General features: G+C 41.4%; 1 protein-coding gene across 1 annotated transcript in view; it reads right to left on the bottom strand.

The window, feature by feature from the left end:
- Positions 1 to 20,311, bottom strand: part of CHN2 (chimerin 2) — a 353,485-nt gene that overhangs the window by 166,990 nt on the left and 166,184 nt on the right. The window contains exon 4 of the mRNA XM_012640732.1: positions 4,550 to 4,581. Within this exon, the coding sequence (XP_012496186.1) occupies positions 4,550 to 4,581 (32 nt within the window). The remainder of the gene's footprint in view (positions 1 to 4,549; positions 4,582 to 20,311) is intronic.

Here is a 20,311-nt window from a genome sequence, read left to right as displayed (position 1 = left end):
CCCCTCTTGGGTGAAGAGGGGGTGACTACTGCACATCGTGACTAACTAAGAACAACCTCTCAGCATGCCCCGGCCAGATACTAAGTACTCAAACAGGCACATAAGGAGGAACACCCAGTCCACCTGGCTTTCTGCTGTTGTTTTTGCTCTCAAGCTGAAAATGAAAGTGGAAACAAAAAGCCAGGTGATGTCTCCTTTCTTTGAACCATAAGAAATTACAGAAGAGCAATTACCAATTTAGTTCTCAGCTCAAACACAGAGAACTATGTATTATCTTGGTTGCAAATGAACAGTTATTGATTAGCGACCTGCTTGCTTCGGGTGCAGGGTGGTGTTAATTTTAGAGGCTCATTCTCTGGAAAGAAGAGCTCGGTTTAATCAACATTCTTCCAGCTCTTTAAATGTGAGAGCAATAGCTTAGGGACATGTTTGGAGAATGTACCTATTTTTCTTTTTTAAAGATAATGTTTATCTTCCTTTTCTACCATTTAAGAGTAATACACGTGCATGTAGAGAACTCAGCATACCCGGGAGGGTTGGGGGCTTGGCCAATGACTGCTTTGACCTGGAGGCAGTCGTCTGAGGCCCAGAGAATGGACAGCGACTCCCAGGAGGAAGAGGGCAGGTGGGAGTTGGGTCGGGAACCAGCCCACTTTCCCTGCTGCCTTTAAGCAAAGACAACTGCTCCCCCCACTACTGGGCATTTGCTCAATCAGTGTTTCAGAAGAAGGTGAGCAAACTGGGTTGGAGGTGAGGTCAGTGCCCAGGGACTCCAGGCTCCTGGGAGAGGGAATGACACCTCTTTCTAGGATTACCCAATCTTGGAGGACTTTGGGGAATAAATCAGAGAAGAAATGTCCTAGACCAGGAAAAATTCCGTTACCTTCTTGGAAGGAAAAGGGGAAAGGGAAATGAGCTAGACAAGTTTTGTTTTGTTTTTTTCCCCAGAAATGCAAAGATTAAGTTAGAGGACAAATGTAGAAGGATAACATTTTGGGGACAAAATGTGCCTATTACAATACTGATTTCCTAATGTCCTCTATGCTTCACAAGGAGATAGACCTTCCAAGCTGAAGCTCTGTCCCAGGGAAGTAAGGTCAGAAGTGGTGGTGGCTTTGGGTTCCAAAATCAGCTCTTAAGTCTAAGGCTGCGATATCTTGGGAGAAAGAGGTTTTCTGGCTTCCCAGATTTGGGGTTTAAATCTCAAGAGATGATGCTTGCTGGCTGTGGAGCAGTGCTTTTCTGCGTGAGGATAAACGTGCTGTGATGTAGAGCAACCCTCCTGCTCCCCAGAAAAGACCGGTGTCCCCAGTGCTAGAGAGAGGGAGATGTGGAGGGGTTTTGGCAGAGCCCGGCTGAGGGGGTCTAATTGGTCCTGCATAGCAGATATGGACTGGGACATGCGGCCCAGCTTATTGGGAACCTGGACAGAGGTGTTTGGGGCTTTGATTGTGAGTGAGGCCATCGGACCCTAGGAACCCTGCAGAGAAGCCTCCCATGTGGCATGAGCTGAGGCTGAGGAGGGCAGGACAGACGGGCAGGGCAGAGTCCTAAAGGCAGCCTTGCACATGACGGGCCAGTGAGTGTATGTATGTGTTTGTGTGTATGTGAGTGTCCATGTCTGTGTGTGTGTGTGTGTGTGTGTGTGTGTGTGTGGTGGGAGGGGAGTGCAGGGGGAGAGTGGGATGGGCAGGGGGCATTGAAAAGCTTCCCACACCAGAGTCAGAAAAGATAAAAGTCATACCACCCTTAATGTGCCTGATCTCGTCTGATCTCAGAAGCTAAGCAAGGTTGGGCCTGGTTAGTACCTGGATGGGAGAAAGGTTAGAAGCTGGGATGTCCAGGACACATTCCAACCATGGGTCAGGGCAGGGCAGCAGGGTGAGACACACAGAGACCTGCCCCAGGTCCCTCCTGGGGATGAAGGGCAGGAAAAAGGGGAGGAGTCTCCCTAATGGGCAGTTAAGGGTTTTTTTTTAATGCTTGATTTTGATCATGCATACTTTTTAAAAATTTTATTTTTTAATTGACACATAATGATTACACACATTTATGGGGTGCCTGTGATATTTTGATACATATATACAATGTACGATGATCAAATCAGGGTAATTGGGATATCCATCACCTCAAACATTTATCATTTCTTTGTATTGGGAACATTCAAGGTCTTATTTTCTAGCAATTCTGAAATATACAATAAATTGCTGTTAGCTATAGTCATCCCACTGTGTCTAGGACACTAGACCTTAAGTTTTAATTGGCAAGTGTAAGTGATTAACAGCAGCAGACAGTGTCAAGGACTAAGTTAAAAAATTCGATCGTTCAGGCCGGGCGCGGTGGCTCACGTCTGTAATCCTAGCTCTCTGGGAGGCCGAGGCGGGCAGATTGTTTGAGCTCAGGAGTTCGAAATCAGCCTGAGCAAGAGTGAGACCCTGTCTCTACTAAAATTAGAAAGAAATTAATTGGACAACTAAAAATATATAGAAAAAATTAGCCGGGCATGGTGGCACATGCCTGTAGTCCCAGCCACTTGGGAGGCTGAGGCAGGAGGATCGCTTGAGCCCAGGAGTTTGAGGTTGCTGTGAGCTAGGATGACGCCACGGCACTCTAGCCCAGGCAACACAGTGAGACTCTGTCTCAAAAAAAAAAAGAAAAAAAATTCGATCGTTTAGAAGAAGAAAGTGACAATTTTGTGCACCTGAATTTTGTGCACACAGTCTGTGGATCCTCATTTCCTTTGTGCGTGACTTTCAAAAATCCAAATATCTATGATCTATAATATCTAATATATATCCCATGATTGCAACATTGTAGAAAGAAAGCATGCACAAAAACCAGAAAGAAAGGGATGAAGGGAAAAGTTAGCGATGATTCCCTTTCATGGCGGGACTGTGGGTGTTTTCTCCCTTCTATTTTCCTGTAATTTCTATTTTTCCCAAATTAGCAGGTGTTAATTTATTAACTTTTTAAAAACAAAAGTAATACCTGTGCATAGTGGGAAAATTAAAAACTCAAAAGCTGAAAGGTACAAAAGAAGTAAAAGTTATCTTTCCCTAAAAGCATCCATGTCAACAGTGTCTTTGATTCCTTCTAGGAAAAAATGTACATGTGTGTTTCCTTAATAGAGCATGTATCACTTTTTTGAGTGGATGGAAAAAAAACCTCTTCATCTTAATAAAATAAAAGGGAAACAGAATCTGAAGGTTTTAAGCTAATTTTCCTCTAATATAAAAAGTTCCTTTCTGTGGTTAGGAAAATGTTTCTGTGGTCTCCTCTCACTATACACATTTTACATGAATTGGGGGTTGGAGGATGAGAACTAAAAGGTTATTCAACAAAACTTTTATGCAAAAAAGAAAATGCACAATAAATAGAGTTCCTTTTGGAAATTCATTTGCAAAATGTATGTGGTAGGTTTTGTATGTGGTAGGTTTTCATTCTCTCTCTCTCTCTCTCTCTCTCTCTCTCTTTTTAATTCATTGCGCTATTTCCAAGCAAAACCCAAACCAGTATATTGAGAGAAAAAGCCATACTATTTAATATAACATATGTTAGCTGTTAGGGACATGAGGGGCGGAAGAGCAGAGGCCAGAGCTCTCGGGCGGGTATTCCAGAGGTGCTGGCCGAATTGTGAAGGGCCGGACAAGGAAGGTTCTGAGATGCAGCTGTGGCTACTAGGAAGGGACACTGGGCTGGGACCGCTAAGAGGCTCATTAATCATGGAGATGAGGCTCTGGTGGGTAGGGGTATAAGAGGAAGAAGGTTTGGGATTGGTCAGGAGAGTTTCAGACGTGGACTCAAAGGAGACTTTGCCTCACAATGTCCTCAGTTTGGACGCGGGAAGAAAAGTGATTTATGCATCTCCTCTCTCTCGGGATATTCTGCCTGCCCTCCGAGAGGTGTTCTAGACATCACAGCTTACACCGTGATTTACTTTTATGGTCACGCATATTTCCTTTGCAGTGGGTTGCGGAGAAAGTAAAACAAAACAAGAGTCAAAACTAAGAGGGAAATGGGAAGGGGGGCTGATAATGAAGGTATTAAGGTGACTTGGCTAATATGTACAAGTCAGAAATCACCATTTGGGTTTTATGAGACTGCAGAGAAATGGATGCCTTTCCTGACCACTGCGTTTACTGGGGTACACGAAAGTCAGGAATTCAGCTACAGTGTCCCATCTTTGACACCCCAAGCGTTTATATTGTGTTGAGGTAAAAAAGTGAAAGAAAATACAGAGGACCTCATTTATGAAAAATGCTGCCTTACACTTAAAATACTTGCCAGGCACTCAGCAGCTGCTTTTGTGGAGAGAAACATAGCATGAGACACTCTCCCTCCCACATTAATGGAAACCAAGCACCTGAACGTTATAAAGAAAATTCATTACAAAGGAGTCTTGATTGCATTTATTCTTATTATTAAACTCTTGCACAATAGACATGTGGTGATGACCATATATTAAAGAATTTTTAATATTTAACACTTAAATGACACATGAGATGACTACTTATTAAATTATTAAAACAAAGAATAGTATAATACATACTCTCTTCCATAATATTTTGGTCTGTTTTCCACCTATATTAAAAAGAAGAAAAATATTAATAATGCATTTAAATTCAAATCTGCTAGATAAAAATGCTACTCAAATAAACATAGCTAGAGTCCTGGTAGTAATTTTATTACAGATTTTTTTCCCCAAATCAGAGATCCATGAAGCTATGGAGTTAATCAACACATTCCTCTGTCTTGGGTAGGAATGATCTAGAATCACTACATTTCTCCAATCACTGGGCTCATTTCCCACCCCAACCCCATCACCCAATAAAAAAATTTTCAGAGGAAACAAAGTGATGCTTATTTTAATATTAAGGAATTTATAATGATATTATAAGGCTTCATCCTGAAGGATAAAACCATTATTTCTAGCATGAATAAAACACAAGCATTTATTTCAATCTTCATCTAATTGTTTTGTTATGTATCTGTAATTAAAACAAAGAATATACTGGGATTAAAAAATAAAACAGGCTTAAATTTGATCTCCTTCCAAATAAAATCAATAGTCTAACATTCTTACTTGTTCAACAAATGGCTAATGAGTTAAAATTCACTTGACACAAGAGATACAGGATATAGAGGACAACATTTATGAGATGACTAAAAATCACAAATTTTCCAGGAAAGATTTTTCAATCACAACTTTAGCCTTGGGGTTATCACACTGAGTTTTTCTCTCATATAAGGTGATCTGCTTTCATAAGAATTTTTTCTGATGTTTATGGTGTTTCAGCTGATAAACAATTAACACAAATTCTCACGTTCAGCTTTTGTTCTTCTTGTCTAACTCCAGGGACGCGCAAAATATAGGAGAGCCACATTAAGTTACGGATTTTTATTGATGGTTATGCACACGACAGCAAGTTTACGTTTATTCACTGGAGTAGAATATGAGCTTGGCAGCTATTTCATTACAGTCCTTTCTTTCTACAGTCACAGGGGCAGTTTTCTCAGCAGGGCTCAGGATAGGCACAGTGGCAGGACTTCAAGATAGTGGGCAATTTCCTTGCCTCCCCCAAGCCTCCAAAGGATGTAGGGGATCTGAATGGGTGGTGGGGCACTAGGGACTTGGAGAAAAGACACAGGAAGGGGGAGCCAGGGCTCTGAGGACCATGCTCACGATTCTGCCTAGGACAAGCCTAGCTGGTAGGAAACTAATCATTGAGACACTTCTAAATATGCGTTCACTCTTCTGTGCATTTTACACCTGAAAATTACTCAGCCAAGAAGGGCATTCATAACTCTCTTAATCTTCAAGGTTTGAAGCCTGCTCAGTGTCATTTGTGAAGGAAGATTTAAATAATGTCATTAATAGAAGCACAAAGTGTATAAAAAGGCACCTTATTATCTGACATCCTTTCTATAAATGACATGTACCATTACTCTACATGCTGGTAAGTTTTTCAATATGAGTTGAATACTCTGTCATTTATATCACCCTGTTGGCTTTCGAAGTTCTTCCTTACTTTTATGATATTATAGATTTGTAACTGTAAAACCAATGTGCCATAGAAGAAATTTAGGACTAGAAAAGCCAATGGAAGCAGACAGCACATAATGGCAAAAACTCTCTCCATTCTTCAAGAGGCAATATTCCAAAATTTGAAATGATTCCGTATATATGAGGACAATTTTTTTTTATTTCCATCTTTTTATCTGAGCCATAATACAAGTTTGCAAAATCAGGGTATAGCTCCCAACCCCATTCCCTTCCTCTATCCTCTTATTTCCCTCTTATTTTAGATTAGAGTAATTGATCTAACTCCCCTGATGGACAGCATGGTAATAGAGCCTACTACTAACTCCTGGCATTGCAGGTAAGCAGTTAATAAATGTTGAATTTAATTGACGCTTAACAAGACAACAAACTGGTTTCAGTTCATCAATGAATCATGAAAATGTATGACACACTTTTTATATTGAGGGCTCTGTGTTCAGGCCAGTCATTGCTCATGAACTGATGACCTCGCAGGTGCAGGGAGGAAAGGTATGAGGAGCTCAGGGGTGTTCTGAGCTTGCCGCAGAAGGAAAGCACTTAAGGAGAAATCTAAGATAGGCCCCCATGGAGGCAAGTTAATATTTATGGTGCCCTGAGGGACACCATAAGATCCTGCCTTGAGGACAGTTTGATCCAATTGAGGGACTAACCCTCTCCATGTGAAAACCACTAGAAAATAAAAGGAGAGCATGGCATTGGGGTGGGAGGACAGACTGCACATGGAATAGGACCGTGCAATAGGTTCCAAATATTGCATAAGACATATACTAAAATATTATTCCTTGTTTATCAGAAATTTAAATTTAACTAGGCATCCTGGTTTTATTCTTCTTTCTTTCTCCTTTCTTTTTTTTTCTTCTGAATCTGGCAACCCTACATAGGAGCAGAGGAAAGATGGAAGTGAGAGAGGATGTGTTTGGTCACTGGATCACTGCTCCTCCTGCTCGGGGGCTGTTTGGATAGCAATCTGATTCAATCTCTCTTCTCTTTGTTGTCTCCGTAGCTCTTAAAGAAAATATACCTGTCCTTGTTAATGTTAAAGAGAGAGAGATAATGGCTAGGATATGAAAAACAAAAATGTCTTCTTTTTCCTAAATGTTTTGCTCACAGAAATCTAAATATAGTCTCTATCTCTATTCCTCACTAAACTTTAAGCCTGTCAAGAACTTAATGTTTAAGTTAAAAGACCCTAGAAAAATCATAGAACACCCACATTTCTTCCTGTTAGATAATACTGGATCCTCATATCCAGACAAAACACAGTTGGCTGGGTATTAGGGCTCCTAGGGACAAGGGACCTGCTCTAGAGAAGCCTGACTCACTCCCCAGGCACAGCTCTCTGTAAGCCACTAGCAGAAATCCGGATTTGTTTTATTAAAGAAGCTGTGGTTCTTAATTTCGGTTTCCAATTATATGAGATTCTCTTCTGTAAGTGTGAATGAGGCGGAGGATAGTTGATAAATAAAAAGTAAGGTAACTCAGAAATGGTTCTTGCATTTTCACTGAAAATTATATTTGTTCAAATTAGGCAACTTAAGCAAAAACTAGAGGACTAATTTAGGTGGATTCAGGAAGGGATGTAACATAGCATGAATGAGAGTTGGTTCTGGAGCTTCCTCGCCACTGTGATCCTCCCAGGGCAGCAGCTGGAGCCAGTTAACCCATCACCTGGTGAACCTGGCCGTTGTGAATATGACTGACATCCGTCAGGTCTGCCATGCCTGCTCTTGGGATTTAGTGCTCCAAGTCCAAGAAGCAAAAGAAGCCTACCCTTTTCAAGAAAAAAGGGAAAAAAGTCATAGTTCGTAGACGAATTACTAGATCCTCTAATACTGGGTCCTTAGGTAATCCAACCGGTTCAGAAAGGAGAGCGCCAAGCAGGAGCTCACAAACACACGAAATGGGTCCTTCCCCAAGCACTCGTGGAGTCAGTGTATGTGGTGTGGCCATGCAGAATGGTGGCTGATTCTTTTTAAAAATACAACATTTTATTCTAAATAAGCATTATCTACAAGAGAATCCTCTCCTAAGGTAAGCACAATACAAGCCACTGAAAACCCTGCTGATCAGAACATTTTTGGAATTTCTCCTTTGGAACTGCCTTAAGATATACTACCCTTTCTTGTGAATATCCTTACAGCTGCGCTTCTCAAAGTCTGGTCATTCAAAACAGAAACTTCAAGAAGTTTGTTAACGATTGCAGATTGCTGATCCCCACCTCGGACCAACTGAGCCAAATTATTGAGAGTGGGGATATAATGTGTTAGTTAATCAAATCCTTAGATGATTTTTAAGCACATATTAAAGTCAGAATCGTTGCTATACAGAAATACATATTTGTTTTTTGAAAATGGGTTTGAGAGTGGCTATTATTTTGGCAAAGAGGCGTAAGTTATTCAGAGTCAACACCAGTGAATGGGATGGGTGATTGTGCTGGGAAATACATTTGAGACAAAAATGAGGCATGATCATAAGATAACAAAATTTTCACTGTGACTTGCTCTGAAAATATTTTAGAAGAGACATTCCCCAACACTCTCTGAGCAATGGGAACTTGGCGGAAATAAAAGCAGAGCTACCCAAGATGACTGATGGAAAGGGATCATGCTTGCGTAATGTATGTGTTAAAATAAAATCTATTTCATGACTTTAGAGTCACATCTCGAATATAATTAAATTGCTAGGACTGTGATTATCAAAGATGGTTTTGGTCCTGTCCATACTCTCCACGTACTGTGTTCCTGTATATGTGAGGCTGATGCAAATGTTACGGCTTCCAGCCTAATGGCCTCATCACCCTTGCTCATCCTGTGGTCCCATCAAACCGAATTACTTGCAGTTCCAGAAGCGTACTCCCTCTAATGTGTCCATCATTTTTTATATGTTCTTGTTTGAAGATACTGAATTCTCTTTCAGAAGGGGCAGATCAAATGGTGGTGGAGAGGGCAGGCTCTGGACTCAGAACCCCCAGCTTTGAGGCCAGATCTGTGTGACCTTAAGCGAGTTACTAATTTCTCTATTCCTCAGTTTTCTTATTTTTAAAATAAGAACGATAATAAAAGTGCCTGCCTCATTGGGTTACTGTAATAGTTAAATGCATAAATTTGTGTAAAGTGCTTGCAACAGTGCCTGGTGCACAGCTATTCAATCAATATTAGCTATTACTGGTATCAGAGAGGGCCTCCTCTGTACAGAAGGAAGAGTTAGGCCCATACTTTGCTGTATTCTTAGAAACTTTACATATCTCACTGTGTTTTAAATTTTTACATTCCAGTTTTTTCTCTAACTACCCCGTGAGGTTTTTGGAGCAGCAATTTTGTCTTCATCATCATTGTATTGCTAGGATTCCTGCCAATATCTGGCACAGAGAACGTGAGGAACCCCTTGCTATCTGAATCTAATCCATTCCTAAAAAATGTGCTGGCCAGCAAAGTGTCCAACAGCAAGAGTCTCTATTCCATTACTTTACACGGAAAAAAATAATAATTCACATTTGGAGCATCCAAATATATCAATTTTCCAAATATTACTAAAATGTCCCTAAATAACTATCTAACAATCTAAAAATAATTTTTGCATAATATAAAACCTTTAAAAAACAGTTACCTAATTGTTTCACACTTACTAGAGTAATAAGTAGGTAAATTTGTGTGCAGTCTACAGCTGAATAAAACAGGAATCTCATTGCCCTTCTACCTTGAGTATGTACTATAATAAGAATAAATAATGCAATAATATTGCCAAAGATGCAAAGTTACTATCTAATTGGACCTGAGTTGGTAGTGCCCTCAGGTATCTTGTCTAAACAAATACAGAGGGTAAACTCTCAGGGAAAAGGTAGGGAAATTAGAGATATGATATGCAATATGTTTAAAGGCTGCATTGCAGCCTATCAGAACACTGAGGTATGAGAGAAGCTCACCCTCCGTCTTCAGCACCCTGCTATTCAAAGTATGATCCCTGCGATCAGAATCGTTGGCGTCACCTTGGAACTTGCTAAAAATGCAGAATCTGCATTTCAAAGGGGAGTCATAGACACATTAAAATTTAAGAAGCTTGCCACACACATGAGAACTTGTTATAGCAGGTTTCTAATTGGGAAAGGCTTTCAGCTAAAACTTTTAGTAAGTCCCAACAGCAAATATTCGGACAGCTAGTGTTTGGAGAACAAAGGGTGACTGTATTCACAGAATGAGACAAAGAATACAGATGTAGATCCTCGATCATCGATCCAGTTACTATATGACCCTGAGTAGATCATTAAACTTCTCTGCATCTCATTTTTCTCAATTTTCAACAAAACTGGAGTTATAAAAATATGCTACTTTAATAAGGCTATTTCAAAGATGAGATGAGATACTACACGTAGGAAACTGAGACTTGGAACAATTATTGAGTGGTTGCTCTGTGCCCAAAACTGTCTTGATGGTTTCACTTGTATTGTCTCATTTAAGTTTCCGAACAACACTATGAGGTCAATGAGTGCTATTATTTTACAGACAGCCACTAAACAACTAGCTCGAGGTCACAGAGCTAGTAAGTGGCTGAACCTGGACTAGGACCACCCTAACCACTGTGCCTCACTTCATCTCTAGCAGATAGCAAAATCAGTGTTGGTGCCTTCGTTGGCTCTCAGAAGTCAACAACTTGGCTAAATATTAGATTATCTGAATGGTTCTTCATTCTTTGCCAGGATCGAACCCCTTAAAATCTCTTTAAAATGAACTGAATTCCATCAATGTGTTAGCAAATGTGAACTTTGGATAGATTTGCCCAGATGTAGTGATATTTGGAGTTTCTGAAATATTTCCCTGTGGTTTAGAATTACATGTAATTCCCGAACTACCTGGTTTACTTTCCAATTTATTTTTCTAATTTTAAGGAAGAATTCTCAGCGTTCTGCAAAGCTTGAGAGAACAGTAGGGCGACAGCTGCATAGTGAGAGACAGGAAGCGTAATCCTTAAATGAGTTTGCTTTATAGTCAGATTATCATTGCCTAGATAAACACAAGTTCTTTTATATTCAACACAAAGACATTTAAAGAATATTGTGAGTCCTCTGTAAACAAGGTTTCCAATTATTGAAAAAAACAAAGCTTTTATAATCTCTCAGCAGCTGGCATATGTTAAGTTTTACTTAGCAGAAATAATTTAAAAACCCGATTTAGCAACCTCCTACACAGGGCCGTTAGACTGCTGGGTTTTCTGAGATACGGATCAAGTGGGGAAAAAAGGCTTTTTGATGGAGGGATTTGTGCTGGTGATATCGGGGCCATTTCAACCACAAAAAATAAATATGGATCTAAACTTCCTCCACCATGGCTCTAAAAAGAAAAAACGAAAAAAGAAATAAACACGGATAATTCCTTTTTAATTAGAAATCGAAAATCTCTGTTGAAAGGGAGAGAAAGAAAATGCAAGTACTGAAATTTATACTCTTGCAGTCAAAGCGCATAGCATAGGATGAAAATCAAGCCAACTCTAAATCTCCCATCTCTTTCCAGCTATTTTTCCTCATGGCATTTCTTTAATGCTTTCTGAATTCTGGTAGGGCACTGATGAGGTAAATTCCTTCCTCTCTTGATTAGAATGTATTATAAAAATCTACTGGTCAGGCTTTCTGTAATAAACCTCCTTGATATAGCACCTCTTGTATACTCCTGGATAGAGCTGGAATGCATTCTACTAAGTGAGGTATCCCAAGAATGGAAGGACAAGCACCACATGTACTCACCATCAAATTGGTATTAACTCATCAACACATAAATGCACATATAAGAATAACATCTATTGGATGTTGGGCAGGGGTGAGGGGGGAGGGGGAGGAGGGGACGGGTATATGCATACACAAAGAGTGCAATGCGCACCACCGGAAGGATGGACATATTTGAAACTTGGACTTGGGGGGGAGGGGGGAGCAAAGGGCAACATACGTAATCTAAGCATCTGTACCCCCATAATATGCTGAAATAAAAAAAAAAAAAGGTTACCCATGGCTTTGCTAAGTTCTGTAAGTACAGTCCATACGAGTTGATCTAACATTGTTAATTTAGATTAAAAATGCACACAAATATATCAGGTTAGGGTGTTCAAGACCAGAGAAGTTCCCATTCATTTCGTTTGTTTTCTGCTTTTACTTTTTTTTCAGAATTTTCCAGAAATTATGATTTAAAAATCGGTGATAATATTACAGTAAATAAAAAGTAAAAGACTTTTCTTTAGACCAGTTCTCATCTAAGAGGGGAGGTGATTTTGCCTGCTCAGGGGGACATTTGGCAAAGTCTGGAGACAGTTTTGACTGTTCACAACTGGGGGGAGGATACTACCGGTGTCTAGTGAGTGGAGTACAGGGATGTTGATAAATATCTAACACTGCACAGGACGACCCCATACAACAAAGAATTATCCCCACCCCCATGTCAACCGTCCTGAGGTTGAGAAATGCTGCTTTAGACTGAAAGAACGTTGAACTCTCGAGTATTCCTAAGGAAGGTTATTAAAAACGTTTTGTAAACCAAAATGCAAATACTTTAAATACATAAAGTAAAATGGAGCAAAAGGAAATATTTGTGTTTGCTAATGTTGATAAAGGTGGCCTTAAGAAAAGACAATACTGGTGAAATACCTCCAACTACTCCACGACGTAGATCAGAAGAAGACAAAACGGACAGAAGAAGATGGAACAGATGAAAAAAATCATTAAGTTTAATAAGGGAACTCCTTCCCCTCTCGGAAAAATTTTAAACAATATCAACCATAGAAAACACTAAAGACAAAAATTCAAGTTAGTTCTTGGGAGTAATAAGCCAGGCTATGCACACATGTGTACTAATGTTTAAATCCCTTATTTCTAAAGGACTCCGCACCTCACAGCTTATTGCTTTCAAACTTTGCCCTAATCACTGGTTTGGGAACAAAACTTTCCCCACTGACAGCTTCCCCAAGACACAGAAGATCCAGAAGCAAGAGGCTGAGCATTGTCTGAATGGCTCTCTGATACAGACCTTGATGATGTCCTGATTTCCCAGGCCTCCTTATATAAGCACGATACAAAATGAGCATCATAGAAGAGGAAGGTGAATTGCCCAAATTACTTATACTTAGATTTGAGAAACAACAGCAGGGTGACTACACCCAGACACACACTTATACAAATACTCATGCCTCACACATTGAGCACTTTGTCCCTAGTTCTGACTTCTGGTTTAGACCTACTGACCCTGACCCAGAACTCCACTAAGGGCAGGGCCAGGAGGGGCAGAGAAGAAGCCAATGCTTAACACGTGGCTTCAGCGTGGGTGCTTCAGGTTTCGCCACAAGCAAGTCCTGTAGCGGATGTCCTTCCCATTTTACAGATGGGAAGAGGAAGGCCTGTATGGTTACAGTACTTGAAGATCATGCAGAGGTGTGGAGATAAGACCCAAATGAAGGTCTGATTGACACCAAAGCCTGTAATCTTCTCCTATGCCAAAAGGAAGGGCAATTTGTCCAGGATGGTGATAGACAAGGCACTCACAGAAAACATTGACGCTGCTATTATAGGTAAGTTGATACAAAAATTGTTAAACTCCCCAAACATGTTCACTCTGGAGACCTGGGTAGGCTGATCTATGTATCACAGATGATGACTCAACCTCCCTTTCTCTTCATCCCTGTGATTGGTACCATCCAGGGCATCAGCCACGCAGAGCCGAAGCTGGAAACCATCATCCCAGACTCCTCTTTCTCCCCAACCCCACTTGCAATCTGTCACTAAGTCCTGTTCCTTGTATGTAATTCCTTAATTGCTGTAGAAATTGTTTCTTTCTCTCCATGCGCACCGTGCTGTCTATTCACCTGGACCATTAAAATAGTCTTTTTAGTGGTCTCTCTGTACTCTTATCACATTCCACTGTCTTTCACACTGAAGTCAGAAGATGCAAATCTTGTCACATTGCTCTCTGATCAAAATTCTTCGCAGGGTCAGAGGCGAGATGGCTGACTAGAGATATTGGTTGCCAGATCCTCTCAGAGAGGAGAAGTTTTAGATGAAAAAAAAAACCACATAGCCCAGGTGTAATTCTGAGGGAAAAGTTCCAGAACCTACTGGAGATTCCATGGGAAGAAGTTGTGAAGCAGAACAAGAAGGAGCAAGATTTTGGCAGAGATCAACCTCCAAGGAATTTGGAGCTCTGTGGAAAGGGTAGGTGGGGGTGTTTGTTTTTCCTCCCCTCACGCCTCTGGCAGACTGCTGGCTCCCAGACTGCTGGAGAACTTCTCCACCCTCATGAGCACAAAAGCTGCTGCTGCCAGTGACTTGGGAGCTTCTCGAGAACAGAGCACTGGCTGCCAGCCCCCTCGGGGTCACTCCACCTCACCAAAGACTCCAGCCCTTCTGCCTTCCCACCCACTGTGTCCCTTTGTCCTCCCCAAGGAGCCTCAGCCCTTCAGTTTTCTTGTCACTGGTCCCCACACAAATTTTCCCAACTCCTGCCCAGACTGTGTTGGCCACAGGGGGCTGGTGGGTCCCTGGGCAACTGTGAGATCCCAGAGCTTGGACATTCAGGGTGGGCTGCCTTCAGGGGAGAGGAGAGTGCAGAAAGCCAGGGGGGCCCTCGGGACAAAGGGGACCAGAGTGCCAGCTCTCCTCCCTTCATACTTCTCCTCCTCCTCCCTTCCCCCGCCTACAGCTACTGAAGCAGCCATGGCAGTTCCCCTGTGAATCCGCACAGGTGCCCCAAGGGCCAATGGAGCTCTCAGAACAGCTGCTTCCCCTCTGTTGGCATGTCCAGCACACTCAGACTACCACAAGGAGAGGGGCTCACGCCTTTCCTCTTAAAGACCTGCATTGGACCAAGGGGTGTTCAGACTTGAGCTCCCTGCCTGCTGGCCTTCCCCAGTCCTGCCTGCCTGGCTGCTCCAGCAGAGTGGTACTGAGCCCAGAGCAGAGGGGCATTAAGCCTGCTCGAGAACTCCTTGGGAAACTTGGGACCAGCAGGCTTCTTCCTCACACAATCAGGGATTGAATTTGGGGGACCAGAGGATAGGCCTGCAGGCTGGATCCTGTACTCCCAAGACTCAATTGTGTTGCTTGGGGGCACAGAGGAGAGATTTGTGAACTAAGCTTGGGAGGCAAGGGAGCCCACGTGGGCGGAACTGAAAGGAGAGTGCAGTGTGGATCCAAGCTACAGTGCACTCGGGAGCACCCCTACCCCCTACGATCAGCTTTTCTTTCCATTCAGGAATTTCCTTGTACCTCCAACCACCATGGGTCCACACCCCCCACCCCTTACATTTTGCTAAATTTAGCCATAACTGATTTTTATTGCTCACAACAGAATTCTAAGTGATATTCCCATTTAATCAAAATCTCTAGGGCTGGAGCCAGGGTGTCTATAAAGTTTGCCAAGCTCTACAGGTGATTCTGACTCGCACCCAGGACTGGGGATCATGACTTTGGGTAGCAGCTCCAAAACCCTGAGAGAATGAACAGCCTCCTAGAAGCTTGGGACACCTTCCCAGAAACTCTACGTGGATTTTGATCCACTTTCACTGCAGGCTTCCAGGAACACCCCAAAGCCAAGGCATGAGTAGCACTCATGTCTGCAGATCTTCTTCCAAGAAGCTTACTTTAACTCACTCTTTGCTATATCCTCCCTGGCACCATATGATTCCTCAGCTCCAAGTGTTGGCTCCCCAAACTCACCTGAGGCCCTCCTTGTTTGGACAACCCAATTAGGCATACTGCTCTGGCTCTGACCTGGCACTCTCTTGGCTAGAGTTTTGAACTTATCCTCTGGCATCCTGGATACACAGGTCCAGATAAAATGAATGTTTCCTTCCATCAAGCCAAATCCCGTGGAAGCCTTATTGCTGGGCTGGCAGGCTCGCCTCCCATCAGGATGGGGGAATCAGACATGATGGGTTGCCCTGTCCAAACTCCTGATCCTACAGACAGGAACTTTACTTTAAAATAAGAAATCCTATAAAGGAAAATCAAAATGCAGGATTTAATCATGGACAGAAATTTTATCTTAATATCTAACCTCATATCCCTCTGGCTTCAAATCATGCATCTTCCCTTTTTTTGGTCTTCAGTACAGATGAGAATCTGAGAATATGCTCTAAAGAATAAGGCTTTCATTATTAAAACCCATCTCTATGCCACCAGATTGCCTGTTCTTCCTCAAACTAAACAATCCTTGTTCTTTTGACCTTTTTTAATAGATCCCATTTTCTAATCCTTAATTCATCTTCATTATTCTCCTCCAAACTCTCTTTAAATTCTCCACATACCTCTTAAGCTCAAAGAGCTTGAAGTACCCAATAGAATCGAATCAAATCAAGGGAAAACTAATGTTGCTGTTAAATTTCTAGGGGGAAAAAGATTGGGTGAGTATACTCATTTAATTCCTCACTCTTGTTAGTAAATTCCTTCCGTCAAAGCTTAATGGTATTTGGGTTAAGTGGTACTATATGTACTTTGGAAAAGGCAAAACGTCCATCATTGTTATTCTTCTCTCAGAAGTTACCTTTTTCTCCCTCTCCTAAAGTGTAAGAGTATTAAATGTTCAAAGTGATGGATGAAATTAATCTACCTAAATAAAAAAAGGACAGAGCCTGGGAGATGGTAGAAATTATAGGCTTGTCTAGTGAAGTGTTCTCAACCTTTTCTGCATTATAGTTCCCTATGGAAACTTTTTAGATATGTTTTCCCCATAATCACCTTCCCAAAATAAAATTTTAATACTAAGGATGGACTGTATATCTGTTTGTGTTCTGAAAGTTTTTTTGTGTGTGTGCCCCCTCAAGAACTACTTTTCTCCCCCTTAGGTGTGATATTGCCTCCATTGAGACATCATCCAGCGAGATCTCAGTGACCTTCAGAATGCTTTTATTATACAACACATATATTCTTCCACCAGGAAGGTGGATATATGTCTTTGCCTCCTTCTTATAGACAAGAAAGCTGCAGTTCAGTGTGGTTAACTAATTTGCTCATAGCCCCACACGGGCTAGCAGCAGATTCGGGGTTAAAACCCAGTCCCTGATTTCAGGTCCAGTACTCATTTCTCTATATTGTAAAGATGCCATAAAATCCAGAAGCCTGTTCTCTATTACTTTAAAAAATTAACTAATTTAGCCTTTCTGAAACAGGCACGGCCCCCAGAATAATTCCCAACGTGGTAATAAATAAAAGAGTGAAAGTGCTTTATTAATGTTTGTCCTTGCTTTCAACTATTCTTTCTCTGAAAAATTCTCTATTGCATGTTAAAAATTCTTGAGCATGGCTTACAGTGCTTCCAACAGCTCTGATGTTGAGACACCCTCCTGGCTGTCAGGGCTGTGCACCCAAGAGAATGTCTTTGTTCCCTGGACCAGAGCACATCCTGCCATTGTTTTTCTCGCAGTCTTCATTTTTCCTTCTTGACATTTTATAATGAAAATTTTCATACATACAGAAAAGTTGAAAGACTGTTACAGCAAAAACCCATATATGCATCACCTATATTGTATAATAGTTTTACTATAGTTGCTTTATGGCATATATATTTTTTCTCCTCTATCCATTCATCAATCCAACTTCTTAAAAATGTATTTCAGAGTCAGTTGCAGACATAGCACTATTCCCCAAAATGCTTCAGCATGCAAATTATTATTAATCAGGCTTCCATAACATATAGATTTTTAATAGGAGGGTAACACCAGCTTTGTTCCTGCAACTAAAAAAAGTGGGTTTAGTTCACATGTTCAGATGTTATCATGAAAGAAACAGATTCCACAAATGCCTTTAACTTCCTGCTTATGGAGCCCGGACCCATCTTTTCTCGATAGGGAGAAAGTTGACATGAGAAAGCAGATCAAAGAGCATCTGCTTCTAGTAACTGCCTTGACCTCTTTCATCAATTTATATGTGTTAAATATGAAGGCCAAATTGTCTCTCAGAATGGCTTGAGATCAAATTCATCCTAAATTCCAGGGCTGAAATTCCCTTTATTTACTAACATTTACATATTACTTGGGATATGGGAGAAATCAAAGACCAATGCTTCTGACAAATAATGCCAGGCACTGTTCTAAGTGCTTTACATGTGTTAACTTACGCTTCAACGTTTTAGTGCAAGACCAGGGATTGGCAAACTTTTTCTGGCAAGGGCTAAATAGGAAATATTTTAGCCTTGAGGATCATATAGTCTCTGTCTCAGGTACTCAACTCTGCCATGGTAGCATGAAAGTAGCCATAGACAAGATATAACAGAATGAGCATTGCTGTGTTCTAATAAAACTTTATTTACAAAAACAAGTGGCAGACTATAATTTACCAACGCCTATGGCAAGACTAAAAAATGTGAGAGCCCGTTTTCAAAAATCAGTTTCAGGACATCTTACAGTTAGCTCCAAACACAGAGCTTGCCAACGACTCAGGGGCCTTTTATTGAACGGTGGGTCAAATCATCTCTTTGTGTTCATGGCCTTTCATCTTTCACTGCACTGGGAGGAGAGAATCATTAATTTTTAAGCTATGGCATACTGATGCCAGCTTAAAAAATCACAATAAACTGAGACAGAAAATGGTTATATTATATTTTTAAACAACAGACTACTGAAACTCTAAGCAGGCTGATTTGCATCCTCGAGTTGAAAGGTGTTGATGAAGCATCACTAAGCATACTCTTTGAGAAGCCATGGAACTTTGAGGACCACAACAGAGCAAAGGGACAACCAGAGTCGTGTAATTACAGACTTGGTAGAAATATCCAGGGAAATACAAGAACAATTCATCAAACAATCGATGTGTAATTACCTAAAAGGACACAAGGTGCTGGATGGCAACCAATATGCCTTTGTCCAGCTGTGCCAAGGCTATTTAGTTTCTTTCCACAGTAGATGGGGAGATGACACTGGCCATGTAAATAAGGAGGGAGAAAAAGATACCATCGCTGAAGCAAAGCTTGCTATTCTGTCCAACGAGACAGGGAGACATGGTGTACTCAGAGCTAATGTCAAGTGAGATTATGATTTATTAAAGGATGCAGCCAAAGGTGATTGATTACCAATGGGTCACTCAGCTCAGCCTGGAGACAACAGGGATGTGGTAGACTGAGGCAAGGAGGTGGAGCTGGGAGAGTGCCAGCTCCGGACTGGCTTTAGTTAGCAAATTAGTCACCTAAAATCCTGAATTGAGAAATGCTCATTAAGCACACAGATGATCGACTGAGTGAAGGACCTAGCACCTAGGAAAATAGAAATTCAATTTAAAGTATTCCTGACATAATGATACTGGATTTAGTACTTTCATTACTACAGAGGTCCATTAAAAGGAGGAGGAAAGCTAACAAGAATTTGTGCATAGTGACTGGTAAGAAAACATCCAAGACATCCCAAAAGAGCTGGAATTCACAATAGTATTAAATATATACTGAATATGCATGGACACGAGTATGAATCACCTTATTAGAAGTGAATTGAACAATTTTGTTAATTAGTAATACAAATATAACATTAGAAGTACAATATCAGCAAACTGGGAAGGGAGAGGGAGGAGATCAGGCTAAATCAAGCCCTGACCATACCTTACAAGAAGGATTCATATTTGGTCTCTGCAACATAAGAGAGCGTGGGAAAGTTAGATACAGCAAAGACGAAAGGTGAAATAATTACAAAGGGTGGAAAATAACATCTAGCAGGAAGCACATAAAGAAGGCTCTGGGATGACTTGGCATCTACAAAGAGATCCGTGAAAAGTGTAACACAGTGCTGGGCAAACGGTAAGCACTGTCAGGAGGCAAGAGCATATTGATTCTTCTATCCTTGGGGAATGGGGGGGAGTATGAAATAGGAAGCAGAGAGGAGCAAGAGCAGTTGTTAGGACAGTGGTCCTCATACTTGAGGGAGCATCAGGACCCCCTGCAAAGCTTATAATAAAGCACAGATTGCTGGGCCCAACTCCAGAGCTTCCAATTCAGGAGGTCTGGGGTGAGCCAGAGAATCTTCATTTCTGACAAGTTCCCAGTGATGCCCTTGCTGCTGGTCCTGGGACCACACTTTGAGAATCACTGGATTAGAAGCTCAGGCCTGGATTTGGCCTATTTTGGCTGGAATCCGACCTTTGCCCCTCCTGTGCTGCTTGTCTCCCTTCCTGCCATGTCAAACAAGAGGATGACAACCCACCTGGGATGATTGTGAGGAATCACACAGGGAAGACTCTCCACCTGGTGCTCAGGGCACACTAAGTACTCCTTGTATGTTAGCTTTCATTACTATTAAAAG

The sequence above is a fragment of the Propithecus coquereli genome, unplaced genomic scaffold (genome assembly GCF_000956105.1).
Source record: "Propithecus coquereli isolate 6110/MARCELLA unplaced genomic scaffold, Pcoq_1.0 Scaffold156, whole genome shotgun sequence".
NCBI classification, from domain to species: Eukaryota; Metazoa; Chordata; class Mammalia; order Primates; family Indriidae; genus Propithecus; species Propithecus coquereli.
Note: the sequence above shows the minus strand (reverse complement) of the source record. Positions and strands in the feature narration are given on the sequence as shown.